This window comes from Myiozetetes cayanensis, unplaced genomic scaffold, assembly GCF_022539395.1.
Source record: "Myiozetetes cayanensis isolate MyiCay16 unplaced genomic scaffold, myiCay2020 scf2-11, whole genome shotgun sequence".
NCBI classification, from domain to species: Eukaryota; Metazoa; Chordata; class Aves; order Passeriformes; family Tyrannidae; genus Myiozetetes; species Myiozetetes cayanensis.
In genome coordinates, this window is record NW_026087411.1 from 30,598,390 (window position 1) to 30,613,764 (window position 15,375).

At 44.2% G+C, this 15,375-nt stretch overlaps 1 protein-coding gene across 1 annotated transcript in view; it reads left to right on the forward strand.

Moving 5' to 3' along the window:
* Nucleotides 1-15,375, forward strand: part of MDGA1 (MAM domain containing glycosylphosphatidylinositol anchor 1) — a 148,505-nt gene that overhangs the window by 74,504 nt on the left and 58,626 nt on the right. Inside the window, exon 9 of the mRNA XM_050315589.1 lies at nt 14,113-14,382. Within this exon, the coding sequence (XP_050171546.1) occupies nt 14,113-14,382 (270 nt within the window). The remainder of the gene's footprint in view (nt 1-14,112; nt 14,383-15,375) is intronic.

The window sequence follows — 15,375 nt, forward strand, 5'->3', positions numbered from 1 at the left end:
CTGAGGTCTCAAATTCTAGGGTGGCCCAGATCAGAAAGATGTGGAAGGAAAAATGTTTGTGTACTGCCTTGGCATGCCTTTTCCAGCTACAGTATCTGTGGAGCTGTAGACATTGTGCTTCTCTGTCCTGATTTGCCACGCTGCAGAGGGATGAATGGGATGTAGAAAAGACTGAAAATTACTCCATTTCTGTGACAAAAAAGCATCTGGGTCAAATCCCTGCTGGTAAAGAAACAATGGCAACTGAAGGCCATCCCAGCCGACTGTTTGTAGACTCTCGATCTGTTGTGACCTGCTCTCATAGCTGATGAAATAAGTGCTGCAAATTTCATCTGTTGCAAATGTAATACAACTCTGGGCTCAATTCGGCCAAGCATTTCATAGGAGAAATTGGTTGGAGTGCCAAAACTAACAGAGGTTTCCAACAGTGGCTGTGATTGAGGTCAAGAGAACAGTGAATGATAGTAGCATTTGCACTGAACAGGGATTTTCCCTACAAAGTGCTGATTGCAAAGAGATACTCTACTGTCCTAATCACAAGCTAGAATACAGTAGCTAATAACTTAATGCAATATAGATGAGTTTAATAGTGCTAGGTCTGCTGGGATTTTCTGAGCAGTTCATAGCTTATGCATAGTACAGGTCCTTTAGTCAACATTCTGGTATGCTGTAAAATGGAGAACTGAGGCTTGAGGGAAAAGAAGCAGCCCTCCATCTAAGGTGTTTTCATGGACAGAGTATAATGGATCTAAAGGGATGAGAAGATGGTGGCAGTTGGCTAGGTCAGAGGAAAATGGAGCAACTCAAAATGTTTTGTGATTTGGAAATATTTCTCTTATCCTTTGGCTGCTTGTGATGAGACCTTGCAAAGGATTGGAAGTGGGCATGTTTGGAAGTGGGCAAGTTGTCATACTGATTCACTTTCTAGGAACCAACTCACACATGTAAATGAAAAGACACAAATGAAACTACCTACAGATTTTAAAGAGAGGAGCAAAGAGTTGTGGTTTTTTGTTTGTTTGTTTCTTTAAAAAAAAAAAAGGTTTGAGAAGCTAATGTGCTCCAGTCTGTTTATACAAAATGCTGTGACTCCATCTTCCTAATCATTATGAGAAAGCAAAAGCTCTTTGAATCCCTTTTTGTGCTGTTTGTCTAGACAGGAGACTTAGTTATATGCCAACAGTCATCACTAGTGAGGTGAGTTTACCTTTGTGCATCTAAACTTGGATTATTTGTACATTTTCAGTGCAGCATCTCCTCACACACTAAAGTGATAGAGAATTTAGTGTGTTGCCCAGTAAGTTGTTCCAGTGTCTTTTTTACTCTCATGGTTCAGTTGTCGTCACTTAATCTAGGCCTGTCTCATTTCAGTTTCCAACTACAAGCTCTATTTATGCCTTTGTCTTCTCACATAACGAGCTATTTGTTATTAGCAGTCTCTTCCTTGTGTAGTCTCAGACACCAGAACAAGTAATCTCTTAGCCTGTCAAGTATGCAATCTGGAAAGAGTCTCTTTAGCCATTCACCACAAGGCATGTTTTCCAGTCCTTGATTCGTTTTTATAGCCCTCTTCTCAGTTTTTTTTTCAACATCGTTCTGGAAGGATGTTCACACATATTAAACAGATTTTCAAAAATTATCTCACCAATGCAGATGTGATGCACATCTCACAATACGTTTAGCAGGCTTTGGGTTAATCATCCAAGGATTTGGACATCTTTGGACTACAGAATTAAACTGAAAGCTGATATTTACTGGATTACATTAACTGAGGTTCCTCTTGGGGTCATTGTCTCTTTCCTTGCAAGAGTGACGCATTCTTTCCTTGACAGTTTTCTTTCCAGATCCTTTGCAACATGACCTTTAAAGGTCCCTACCAACCCAAACTTTTCTATGATTCTGTGGTTATCCAAGAGAAATTGAATACAGTTCCCACATCCCATTCTATGAAGCAAGCCAAGGTGTCCTGTCTCAGGCCTCTCTTTAGTATGTTATTTACGGCTCCATATTTTGTGTCTTCCACAGATGTTGGTATATTATCCTGACACAGGCACTTAAGGATGGTGATTGTCAGTTATGCCTTTGTGTGGGAGGGAAGGAAGCAAAGCACAAAAGCCACATGCCACAGTCGTGCCAAAGTGTGCACCCAATCAGCCCATCTGCAAGTGGATGTAAGGTCATTCAGACACTAAAGGTGTCTGAAATGTGAAAAATGTGTGATGTTGGCTACTCATCCTGAACAGGGACTTTATAATTGATGTGCTTTAGCCATGCCAATCTGCTGGCTGGATTTTTGACCTTGATGGAAATGTGAAATAGCATCAGTTTAAGAGGTTTGTATGGGTTCTTACTAGAGACATCTTCCTAGCATAGGTCTTTCCTCTCACTAGAGAGATCCCAGTGGTGTGTGCAGCCATTTAAAATTTCTTTTTGAACCCTTTCAGTTAATGTGTTTTTAATCTGCTTAATGTGGGCTGCATTTGAATAGTATTACATCTTCAATTAGTCTGTCGTGTGGAAGCAAGCCAGGATCTTTCCAAAGCCTGAGGATGTTATGACAAAATAGTTACTTTTCTTGTTGCTTTCTCAAACACTACCCAGTTTGTCTGCCAAGGACCCATAAAACTCTATTAATCATCATTCATTTTTAACTTGGAATGTTGCATCCCACATTCATCTTCCATGAGGTTTTTTATGGAATCAGTGAAGAATAAAAAGGTTTATTGCTGTATGTTCTGAGGCCTCATTTGGTTATGTTGACCCAATTGATTGATGTTTTTACTGCCATGGACAATGCATGTATGGAGGGTACAGAATAATTTTATCTCCTCTGGAGTTTGCAGGATGCTATCACAAATTTCCCCTCAAAGACCTGGATGGATGAAGTTTCCCACATCTTTTCCTACTTCTATAACATTGTTATGATCTGTTGTTAGTCTTTTATTCTGCCATTTTTGCATTGATGAATTCAGATCAGGGTACACAGATCTAGTGAGAGTCTTACAAACAGACATAGCCTGTCTTTCCATCACTGCAGCCTTTTATCACAGATTTAGCCACAGATAGTACCAGATTGGAGTCCATGCAGCTTCTTTCCAGAGCTGTACACAGAATTATATCTTCTTCCTGCCCACCACAGTGGGATGGCTCAGCAAACATTGCTGAACCTCGTTGAAAATGCCCTTCTCATCTGGAATATCTGATTCTGGGAGGTGTTATTATCTATCATGGAGAGAGTGGAAGGAGCAGGATCCTATGTTGTAGTATGTGCTGCTGCAAACCTTCAGACTGATGATTGCTGATGGATTGACTGAGGCCAGGATCCACTTTCAGATCTTGATGCTGTGGGTCAGAATGAGGAAGGCAATGACTTTACCTTCTGTGTCCCAGGAGAGTTGGGAATGAGAATAATGGAAACTTATGGAACCAACTTCAGACATTTATCTGTTGGACCAAAATCCAGGAATCAGGAGAAGAATTGGAGTATGTACTCCCACTTACCTGAATATCATCTTTTCTGCAGCCTAAGCTCTCATCAGTCAACATGAAAAAGTGTCTGTTGAGATAGGCAAGTGCCCACATTACAGGGATGGTGCTCCTCCAAATAGTTCCTGCTGTACTGACCCAGTTTGAGGTCAGTCACAGAAAATCGAATGTCAGATCATATTTATCCAGTGAGTGGGACTGTTAATAAATTTCCCTCTGCTGGTCCAAGTCCAGAGGAGATGGGACAGAGTGGATAGCCAGATGGGGAGGTCGAGGGAGCAGTCTGTGGTCACTGAATTGTTGCCAGTTCTGTCATCGGCCTCCATCCTGTGCCCTCTGCTGCAGAGGAGATCCCTAGTCCTGGAGAGTGATTTCTGGGAGCCCACAGCACCTGCGGCTGTCAGAAGTGACACTGCTCTCCCTAACACAGGGAAAGACAGGAGCTGCAGGGCTGCATCTGCTTCAGCAGCAAGGCTGGTGTGCTCCTGCTTCTTGGGGAACACAGTGCCAATGCAGAGAAGAGATGAGGTTTTCAGTGCAAGAGCAAGTTCTCTACAGCTTGAGTTCGTGTCAGTCTCTGAGACAGGTGATATCATCCATACCTGAAGGAAGGGGACTGCCAAATTCTCTGCTGTCTCCATAGGCAATTAGCTGTTTTGGGAATAAGGTATAGGGAGATGATTCTCTGTAACCAGCACTGAAGATGCATTCATGAAAAGCTATGACAGTTACTGATATGACAGATAAAGTATTTTTTTCATAATAAATTAATAGAGGAGGAGTTGAGCAAAGGCCCTTATTGAATTCACACATTTTAAATGCATGCAGGTAATGGTGTGAAGGATAGAGGGGAAAGACGGGACCTACAGATGGCAGAAAAGGTGAGCCAGTCACTATTTTTTGGAGCCAGTCACTATTCTGACAGACCTCAGCCATTTCATCTGATGACCTCCTGAATCTATCCTCATTTTTCTATCCTTTGCCCTTGATTGATTTGATCTACCTTGATTCATCTGAAGATGATGATGACAATGATGAAGCAGTAACCATCCAGAGAGTGACAGTAAAAATGCTTACAGTAAAAAATGTTCCTTCCTCTCCTTTCTCTGTGCCATAGATACTGAGCCTGTGTTTTCAAATTGCATGCATTTCTTGAATTCCTGTATGCACCACCCCCCTTGTTACATTAATTCTTATGGGAAAAATTGCTTTGATATCTGTTGACCTCAGCTGTTTCATCTATGAGGCTGAACGTTTGCCATAAATCTTTTAGTTTGAGCATCCTTTCAGACTCTTTCTGAACAGTTACGTTTTCATTGTCGTCATCTTCCACAGATGAATCAAGACCAATCATGAGTGAAGGATGGAAAAATGGGGTAATGATGGCAGTTAGTGGAGCAGGATATTAAACAACTGGCAGCTGAACTCCAAGGTAGCTGATAGAGAAGTGATGGAGAACTGTGTGTTTGCTCTATGCAGAGTTCTTTCTCCTTGGTCCCAATTCCCTACTAGGCCTGAAGGAGAGGCTGAGGCAAAGCCTGTTTTGTATGGGGAAGCTTGTTCTCTTTTCACTCTGTAGATAAGTGGTGAACCATTGTATTAACTTTTCCTCATATAGCTTTGCCCTGTGCATCCTTTTTGGTTACTAGCACAGGTAAAGATTTCCAAGTAAACATATTAAGGAAAGCTGGTTAGTATTTGATTATCTTAATTGCCTTGGATGGCCCTCCTTCCCCTACTAGGTTCTTTCTGCCTTGGATCTCTCCCCTTTCCAGCTCTGATCCTACCACTCCATCATTAAAGCAAGTCTGACTTTTAAATCAATATTTCTGGTTTTGGCCATGCTGCCTCTTCCTTTGCCTGCCTGTTTGGAAAGCAGCTGTAAAGGGATTGTCTTTTGGCCCCAGTTTAGCTTTCAAACTGAAAACAGAAGGTGAGGTAATGCTGTGTCCCAGCTGTGAGCAGAAACCTCTGACCCTCTACAACCCATGACAATCGGTGCATTTCTAAAGCAGGGACTCTTTTCCATTTTGATAGGACTGCAGTTCTCAGAGGTACTTTCTCGTACAACCTCCTGGCTTTTATCTTTCAGTTCTTTTATTAAAAGGGTGTAAATATATGGAGGCAATTGAATTGCTAAGGCAGCTGGTGATGGAATGGGAACCTGTTTCTATTGGATTGTTGCTTGAAGTCAGCAGTCACCTCTGTCCAGTAGCTCCTCTGGTTGCAGGTGAGATCCCCTGTAGAAGACAAGAGGAAATTTGAACAATTCCTTGTAGGTGGCAGCTGCATACTCTGGACATGAGCCCTAGTGTGGCACTAATTCACTATAATCACTATATTTGCTATGGGGAATGTGCAGGCCAGTGTCTGTTTTCCTTCCCAGGTTAGCTGTTTGTGGCACAGAGCAGTTTGAGCACAGGAGGCGTCTCTTGTCCAAGAGCAGGATATGCTGCCCAAGCTTCAGTTGCATGTTATGACTCAGCCTACTGATCAACTCATTAAACAAGGCACTGGGAGTTCATGGAGAGGTTCATATAGGAGGGTGGCACTGGCACTGGCCACTTGTGTGTATTTACTTTGCTCTGCATTCATGCCACCTAAAAGACATGTGAGGGCTGGGATCACCTTAGGCTCCTTGTGCAGGCCCAGGACAGAGGCAGTACACCAAGGGATTCCTACCATCTGAATCATCCTCTGGAGATGTGCCTTGCAGTCAGTAGCCTTGGAGGGAGGTGCCATTCCTAAGTTGAGTGCCTCAATGAAGAACATGAAGTTAGATGGGATAAATTTGGTCTTTAAAGTCCTGCTACAGCTAGTGCCAGGTTTACTGCTAAACCTGGGAGGGGAGGTGATCAGTCCTTTTCCCAGTTGTCCCAAATCCTTCTCAGGAATGTGTAGGGCCATCCTAGGATGATGAACATCACAGACTGACTGTTTGCCCTCTATTTTGACTTTACACAGTGGATGGAACACAGGGAATGTGTTCTGCTGTGATGGTGTTTCTGCTTGCAAGGTTGTAAATGGTACTTGTTGATCTCTGCCCCATTATTGGGCCCCTGTGCCCTGCTGTTTGTGCCAGACACATGAGGAGAGTCGGGGATGTAGGTTCAAGTTTCTCTTTTAAGTTTCCCTTTCCTAAACTTTTTGCATTTGATTCCTCTGGCATTTAAAAGCCAAGGACAGTGTTTCTGCTCAGGGAAAACAAAGTCTAAACAGGAACTGACTAAAGCAATGCTTCTGCCACCTGAAGAAGAGAGGAAGGAAAGAAAGAGGAAGTGTAAAGATACATATACATACACACACATATAAAATGTCAACATCCTCTTGTCAAGGACTTTGGGAGGAGGAGAAGAGGACTAAGAATTTTCTCCTTCTAGTATTTCTTCAGGTTGGAAGCTACTGGGGATAGGCCAGAGTTGATTACTAGGACATAAAAACACCTGTGGGGAGGACTTGAAGTAGGCTTAAGCTGAAGCAAAGGAGTTGGGTTATATGGTAAGGAAAACTAGTGATAAACTCTGAAGTAAGAGGAAAGATGTGGATTCTCTGTTTTGGAAGAAGAATCTCATTTTGTTCTTTTTTTGTGGGTTGATCTTATTTTTATTTTCTTTTCCTTAGTTTGCACTGGCAATGATTTGCTTTATTCCCAGAACTACCCAGCTGAGTAGCTCACCTATGAATTATTGAGTAGTAAGATAACTGGTTCTCTGCCAAAAGTTAATGCATATGGGATGCTTTTGGGGAGAGAATGTCATTGGCTGACTCTTAGTGAATGTTTGCATCTAAACTATTTATATACTTTTGGGAGCGGCGTGTCACTGCCAGACCAATTTGTTAAGCAGAGGTATCTAATAACAGATGCATGGGTGTGAGCTGATACCTTGTCATCTTGTAGAAGACAAGCAGAACTTGAGCAGAGAGCTAGTAATCTGACAATGCTACACATTGGAGGGCTTCCCTCCTGTGGCTATGTGAGTGGGTAGGAGAATGAAGGGTGGGCAGATCCACCCTGGCCGACATCCTACTTCACCATGTTATAATTAGCAAAATTGGTTGTGAGTTAGAGAAAATATTTTCATGTTTGTCTGTGGCAAAAAAAAAAAAAAAAAAAAAATCATCCAAGTTTATGGGTTATGCCATTGGTCTGGCAGTAATTGATGGTATTAGCACTGAAATGCCCGTTCTCTCACCCTCTGTATTTCTCTTGTGCACAGCTTTGCTAATTGGGTGGTATGTGGGTGGGGGGAGGATTATCAGCTTGCTTTTCACATTCAGATCTGTGTTTTCTGTACATACACCATCTTTTCCCACTTATCTTTTTCAATTAGAGGAGTGTAGTGTTTTGAAACCAGGTGCTTGAAGATAAGTGAGGCATGGGAATGAGGTGGCTTTACACTGTAGGAGAATACTTGCCTTTGTAATGTCCTGTTAGCATGAATTAATTGGGCAGCAAGTCTGAGTGGCATTCCAGCATGTCTGGGACAGATCTTTTTTTGAGGAGGCATGTCTGTGAGGCTGAAGGTCTGGAAATTCCCACCCAGGATGGACTTTCTTCAAAGCGCTCTGTAAAGTAAGCTAGGGGTCTCATGTATTAATCAGCACAGCTTGTCATGCAGAAGAGGAAATCCTTTAGTAAATCCTTCTTTATTAAAACAAGGTGAAGACTGGTTGAGCTAATTGGCTTGGAAAGTTCAGGGAAAGGAAAGCAGAAAAGCTGGTAGTGAATACATTTCATTTGCTCTTCTTTTAAAAGCAGTCAGCTAGCACAGAACTAAGCATTCTCTGCTCTGAGCCTTTCCTCTCCAAACCCTGCGCCCACTTGTCTAGCAGAAAATGTACACAAACAAATTTGTTTTCTTTGAAATAACAATACTTGCAACTTGGCTTTCAAGCACTATGCAGAAAGCAAACGTTTTATCTCTTTACGCATGGGGAGACTGAAGTGCAAAGGCAAAAGGCATATAAGATGAAAGAAAGAGATTCTGGCTTTTGAAATAGGTTGAACAAGCCTTCCTCCATCTCCCTGCTTCTGACTACTCAATTATATCACTCAGAAACAAGCACATGAGACTGGGCTTGTAAATATGGGTTGGATATTTGTCTCCACAGGGTAAACTGCTGGTGCCTAATGTGTGTTCCAAGGGTGTGGGTGCTGTTGCAAGAAACAGAATTGCTCAGTTGTGATTTCCCAGTCTTGTGATAATAAAAGAACTTCCCACTTGTTTGGGTAGAGAGCTCTGGTAGAGAGCTGAAACCCTGGAGTTCTCTACCTGCTGTGAGAAAAGGGGTGCAGTATCTTTGATGCCTGTAACATCTTAATTACCCCAGACTGTGGGACCACAGACTGGATAGGGAAGGCACCTTTGCTGGGATTCCTTTGGTTGTCTGGAGAAGATCAGGGAAGACTGCATTCAGTATGACTACAGAAGGATACCTTTAAGAAATGAAATGGATGCTGGATGGGGTCATACAGGTCTCATAAGGCCCTAATAGCTGCCTGTGCTGATTTGCTTTCTAGAGATAGAAATAACTGCCTGATGCCACAAACTACTTTGGATAACAAGACACAGCTAATAATTGTAACTAACCATAAAGTACAGTCTTTCATACCAGGTTATCTATGTGTCATTTGCAATCTTAACCCAGCAAGTGAGTGGTCCATTAGGTCTCAGACATGGGATAAGGTGAAGGTTAAAGGCAGGGGTCCCACTGGTGCTACGATGCATAGTTAGGCTCTGAGGCGGTCAGTCAGTAGGGTGGAATGAAAGCTACTCAAAATAAAGCTGCTTTCTAGTCTAGCAAAGCTTGCTATTTTCATCACTTGTATTACATATTGCACTTTCTAAATTTAAATAAAAATGTAAAGGCTGACTCTGGAGGGTAGAGTAGAGGATGTTTCTCACAGAGAAGGAAGCCTGGGCTAAGGACGGAAGGACTAGGATATGGGACCTGTTATGGAAAGTATCCTGATTCAGGACACCAGATACTGAGGGTCAGGATACAGGAGTCTGTGCTGCTTCTGTCTGATGCTGCCTGCTTGTATGACCTCGATTAGGGTGTGTTTCTGTTTTGTGCTTCTCTTTTTCCGCCTGGACATTGCTGCACTGTAGTGCTCTTTGCAGCAGAGGAAGCATTGCAGAAAGTAAACTCGGGTAGAAAAATAAGAGTGCAGCAGCCCATGGCAGCTGCACAGACCAGCAGTACAATGCAGGCAGCTAACCACCTACAGAGATGGCTATTGCCAGCCGCTGGTCAGGGTGGCTACATAGGAGACAAGGCTGCCTTTGAGTCAAAAAGCAGGTTATGAGTGAGCTCCTCAGCTCTGACAACCCTTCCAAAATGAGCCAGTATTTAGGAATGGAACAGTTCTCAAGCTGTGGTGGGAAAGCAGACTTTGCATGTCTTGCATAGTAGTGTTGTCCTGTGGTGTCTAGGATATTCAACCTTCTCAGTTATTGCCTGAGCAATTAATGTGAGGTCTGTTCTCTCAGTGCTCCCCTGTTCTATAGATCCTGTTTTGTGTTTACACTTGTCACTGATTTCTGTACATCAGTCCACTCCAGTAGGAGCCTTTCTTTGCCTTTCATCTATACCAGATTGAGCAGGCTCATGACAATATCCTCATTTTCTAATTTAGGTGATTTTTTTTTCTATATTTACCCACAAGTAAAAAACTCTCTGTAGTGCATCTCTGCCATCCTGGGATGCTCTGACTTCATCACTAGTGAAATAAACATCTCTGACTTCTGAAGGCATCTGAATTTGATGGGAATCTGTAGCAATCAGACAGCATTGCAGGGATGGCTGAGTACCCCTTCTTGTGCTCTGCCCAAGCAGCACAGCACAGTAACAGTGCAAGGAAAGTGTGGTCTCTCCTTCAAGTTCTTTGGCTCTTGTAAGGAAGAACACTCCTCCCTTCCTCAAGGCTAAAATAAAAACAGACTTAATCCAAGTTAACCACCACTCATCAGCCAGCGCACTTCTCACTCACCTAGCAGGATAAGCATTTTGATTCTAGTTATTTCCAGTGAAGCCAAGAAAGTAAGAGGTTATTGGGACACAAAGCAACACTCCTCGGTGCTTGACATTGCTCTGTTGTGCTTTCCTCACTGTTGCCCTTCATCATTGTGAATACTGTGTTAGCTTAGCAACCCTTCAGTGCGGAGCATCTGCTCTGGCTCGCAGCAAGGGAGCTGCCTGCAGCCTGGCTTTGTTTTAGGGTGCTTGGCATGCTAGAGTAGGTTGCCTGTGTTTGGCTGATTTGATTTGCTCCTAACTAGCTAACTCTGCTGCAAAGGCAGGCTGCCCTGCCTTGTGTTTTGCAGCAACAGCATCTTAACAATGTTGCCGGAGGAGCCTCCCTTCAACTTTACCTCTTCACCCCTTTCATCACTCCTCTTGCCAGTGAGCTCTTCTAGAGTTAACCTGTGTGTTGAGAGAGATCAGTAATCGTCTATATTTGTTTGCTGTGTTTCTTACTAGGAGATCTCGAAGCTCTGTATATGCACAAAGGTTTTTTACCTTCTTTAAGTGTAGCAACCTGCTGCCTGCAATGTGGTGGCTGCTTAAAAGAGCACTTCAGACACCGGCACAGGAGCTCAGGGTGGGATACAGAAAGGCATTTGAGGAATGTCCGGACAAGGACACAGCTTTGTAACTGGGCTAAAAACCGGGGTGATACCCAAGGTCCTCAAAGAGCAGCATGGCAGCTTAGCAAACCAGAAGAGCCAGATACTGCTCCCTTCTAGCCAGCAGGGATGCTGCTTGCCTGTGGGTATAAGAGGCACCTGGGAAATCGTTATCCTTTCTTGCAGCTCCCTAAAGGTGTCTGTGCAGGAGTCATGTGGGAGGTCTCCGCTCTGAGACAGTCCCCATCTCAGGAGCTGTTCAGTTCCCAGTTCTAGCAAGTAGAAGCACCAGTTCATTTAAACAAGCTTTCATTTGCCTTTAAGCCAGGGAAAAAGAACAGAAACAGAAAAGACTATGTTGTTGTTAGATGCTAGATTTTACAGACTGAATACCTGCCTTTCTGGCGAGTCTGCCTTTTGTGTGTAACCTTCTTGAACCAGTGTGGACTCCCTAGTAGGCATTGAGGCAGGAGCTGGTGTCTGGCTCTGTAATTGCTATTGACCTTTTTTTGTTTTCATATCCATTGAGAACCTTTGGGAATAGCTGACTCTTGGTATACTTCTGTATGCTTTGCATCCATGGGATGATCTACTTCAGCTCTCTCTCCAGAAAACCCAGGAGCTACAGGACTACCTGCAGGGTTAATGCTCATGGGGTGTTTCCTAGTGCCAGAGACAAGAGAAGAAAATGTAATCAATTTTTAATTTAGAGGCACTTTCAGACATTCCCTTTGCAAAATGATAACAGAGGCCCAGAGCCTGTCCCAGTGCAAATCAAGGAAATCCCATTCCCCAGCTGAAGAAGATTAAATATCTTCTGCATCCTTGGCTGCCCTGCTGTTCCAGTGACCTAAGGAAGCATCTGGAGCATCTCAACCCTGTTCCTCTGTGACTCTTTACCAACCCCAGACACTCTCTCAGTGAGGCCCAGGAGGGCACCTTCCCTGCAGCGCATTTCCTTGCAGTCAGCACTTTGTCCAATTTCAGACCTTTTCTCTTCCTTTGTCCCATCCCCATAGACAGGCACAGCTAGGTGCAGTGAGGGAAGCTGCTTTTCCACCTCTCTCTCTGCTCCTCAGGAGAGAGACTGCTTTGAGTACCTCTGGTATTCAATGCTGTGCCATTTTTTTTCAGCCTTCTTTTCTCTCTTCTCCCTACTTTCCCCTTTTTTTTTCCCCTGTATCACCAGCTGGCCTAGATTGTAATGTGAGACCCCACTAGCTTCAATTAAGGAGCAGATGTGACCAAAGAAATGGCATAGCAGCTAGGGATGGAGATGACACATTCATGGCACTAGGTCTAATCAAACAACTTCTCACATTATTCTCACCATGAGGTGGGAGACATGTGAGCCAAAGGCAAGTCAGCACTTGGAGCACTTGCAGAGACACAGTGCTAGCAAAGCCATCTGTAATGAGCTGACCATGCCACTCAGCTCAGTTGAGGGCTGCTTTTAATCCACTGAAGTGCAGCAAGGGGCTCAGAAACTGAGAGCTGAGAACAGGTATCTTGCAAACAATCAGCCATGTCAAACCAGGGCTGCCAGGTGGAGCGGGTGATTGTAAGCTGCATATCCACAGCTGCATTTGTGCCGGGGGGCACTGTGCATGCCTGCCTGTGGGACAGTGTGTGCACCACTTTCATCTGTGGTAAAGATGGAGATGTCACTAGTGTTACAGAGCTGTCAGTGAGTCTTGCTGGGGGTCAGGCTACGGGAGATGAGAGACCGGTGAGCTGGAGCCCTCCTGGCATTGCTGTGTTCAGGGCAGCAGGGGTGCTGAGTAGCTGTTGGAGGTGTTTGTGGCATTACAGATGCTGGGTGCTGCAGGTGTTTGGGCCTGGCTGTGCTTGGCAGCTCTGTGGACCTTTAGAGGAGGCGAGTGCTCTGCTCATCTGTAGTGCACAGAAGTCATCTGTAGATGAGCAGGTGCTTTGAACATGGAGAAGGTGAGTTATGATTGTGCTGGAAGCTGCTATAAATCAGTTCTCCCTTTTTTACATTTAGGCTAACAGCTGTTTTGTGTTCAGGAAGCTTTTCTTATTTTAGATGGAGAGCTTCTGGTTATCCCTATGCTGTAGTGCTTTAATTAAAAGTTTATTGCAAATGAAACAAGTCTATCAGATGGCTGTGGAAACTGAAGTCCTCTGCAATTGCATTATATAAGGGGTAACCTAAACAGTACCAATCCAGATACTTGCTCTGCTTCAATCATACCCAAATTGTGAGGTTCCTGTAATTTTTTACAAGTGCTGGAGAACAAAGCACGGTAGTCTCCCTTTGCTGAGGAGGTGAACACATATCACCATTCTCATTCTTGCACTACTGGCAGAGAAGCTGACATGGATAGATGTGACTCGCCTCCCAACATCAGGGCATTGTTACCAGAGATAAAAATAGGACTCAGAGTCCCTGTAGCTGGTCCCTGGTGTGTTGTATTGATGTATTTGGGAGAAGCCCTCTAACACGCCTTCAGATCTGTAGGGACAGCCAGTGCATATCCCTCCATCTAAGCACAGGGTCCTTGATAACCCTGCCAGACACTGACAAGTAGAACATGAATTTAACTGATTGGGAGCTTAACTGCCTGGTCATAGAGTGCATTTCATGCTGCAAAAGAGGACTGTGGTTTTTCTGATTAGTATCTGAGGATTGAATCCAAGCTGTGACACTCAGCTGCTGGGGTTGCACTTTTGACACGAAAGAGTGGGGCTTGGTAGCTCCTCCAAGTAGCATGTTAGTGTGGTACGAGAACTTGCTAAAGGCCACTCCTACCTCATAAATGGAAGGGAGGTGGGATGTGGCCACAATCCAATGAGAAGGAGATGTCAGATGACTATTGCTTTTGGTTTGATGTATCCTGGCTCCCACCAGAAAATAAATATCCCCTTGGAAATCATAGGTATCTGTCTCATCAGAGGCAGTCAGGGTGACCGTGCTGAGTGAGACAGTTGTTCCCTGACTGCATCCCTGTCTGTTGCTCTGTTTTGTCTCCAGTCCCCCCCGTGGTGGAGCCGGCCTTCCAGGATGTACGCCAGGGCATGGGGCACAGTGTCACCCTGCGCTGCACCATGCTGAAGGGCAGCCCCATGAAGGTGGCCACTTCTGTCTGGCGTTTCAACGGGACCCTCCTGGCGCAGCCCCTGGCAGAGCAGCAGGACTACTCAGAGCTGAAGGTGGACAGTGTCAGCCGGGAGACCAGTGGGAGCTACGAGTGCAGTATTTCCAATGACGTGGGAGTCTCCACCTGCCTCTTCCAGGTGTCTGGTAAGCCACAGAATCCACATCAGAGCAAGCTGTTGGATGGGGTCATGGAGGTGGGAAGCTTGCTCCTCATAAACTGGTGCCAGTAAAAGCAACCTCTACTGCCTCTTCTGTATACAGCATTCTGTTCAGGAGGAGTGATTTTTATAAGCCAACAGAGAGATCTGTCTCAGTCATTCAGGCAGATGGATCTGGAGCAGTTAGTGCTAGCCACTGGTACATTTTAGCAGTGTTTACATACCTCCAACAGGCTCCAAACCATCTAATTTCCCCTTTAAAAGCAAACAAACCAAGAAACAAAAACGGTATTATGTATTTCTGTACCATCCCTATGTCTCCTGTCTCTCTGTGTCTCATGATGCTTCATAGGAAAAACATGAGCTGGTTATGGACACTAGTACTCAGTGGATTTGCGACTCACAGTTTTCTGTGAATCCGTCATGCACCATAATAGGATTCCTCTCCAGCACCTGCAACTGCAAAGAGGGATGGCAGAGTTATAGCATCTAAAACCACACATCTGACCTGGCCTCTCCAGATGATCATTAAATCTGCTTTTTCCATGACCCCAGAATTGACTTGGGCACAAGTTTCTAGAAAAGCTCTCCCATGAAGTTGCCTTAATAAGCAATAAATTCAGCCCAAATACTGGGGTTTGAGTCTGGGGTCAGTTTATAATACTTTTCAAGTCAGGGCTGAACAAAGAGAATAAATAACACCCAGAGAGGCCTGATTTTGAAGCAGATTTTTTGTAAGGTTTGGAAAAGCACAGGTATGCTATAAATCTGAGACACTCTCAGAAATGGGGGATCCCAAACTGTTTGAGTCCCTTTTCAGGACCTTGCTCTCAGCCCTTGAGATTTCCTGGCATTTGTCTGGCAGTGGATTTTTCTTGAGAGCTTTGACCCTCTTTACCCGTTTTTCATAACTCTCACATCACTAAGTGATGACAAACCATATCCCTCTATGAGCCATCAGGGAAAACTGTGTCCCTAT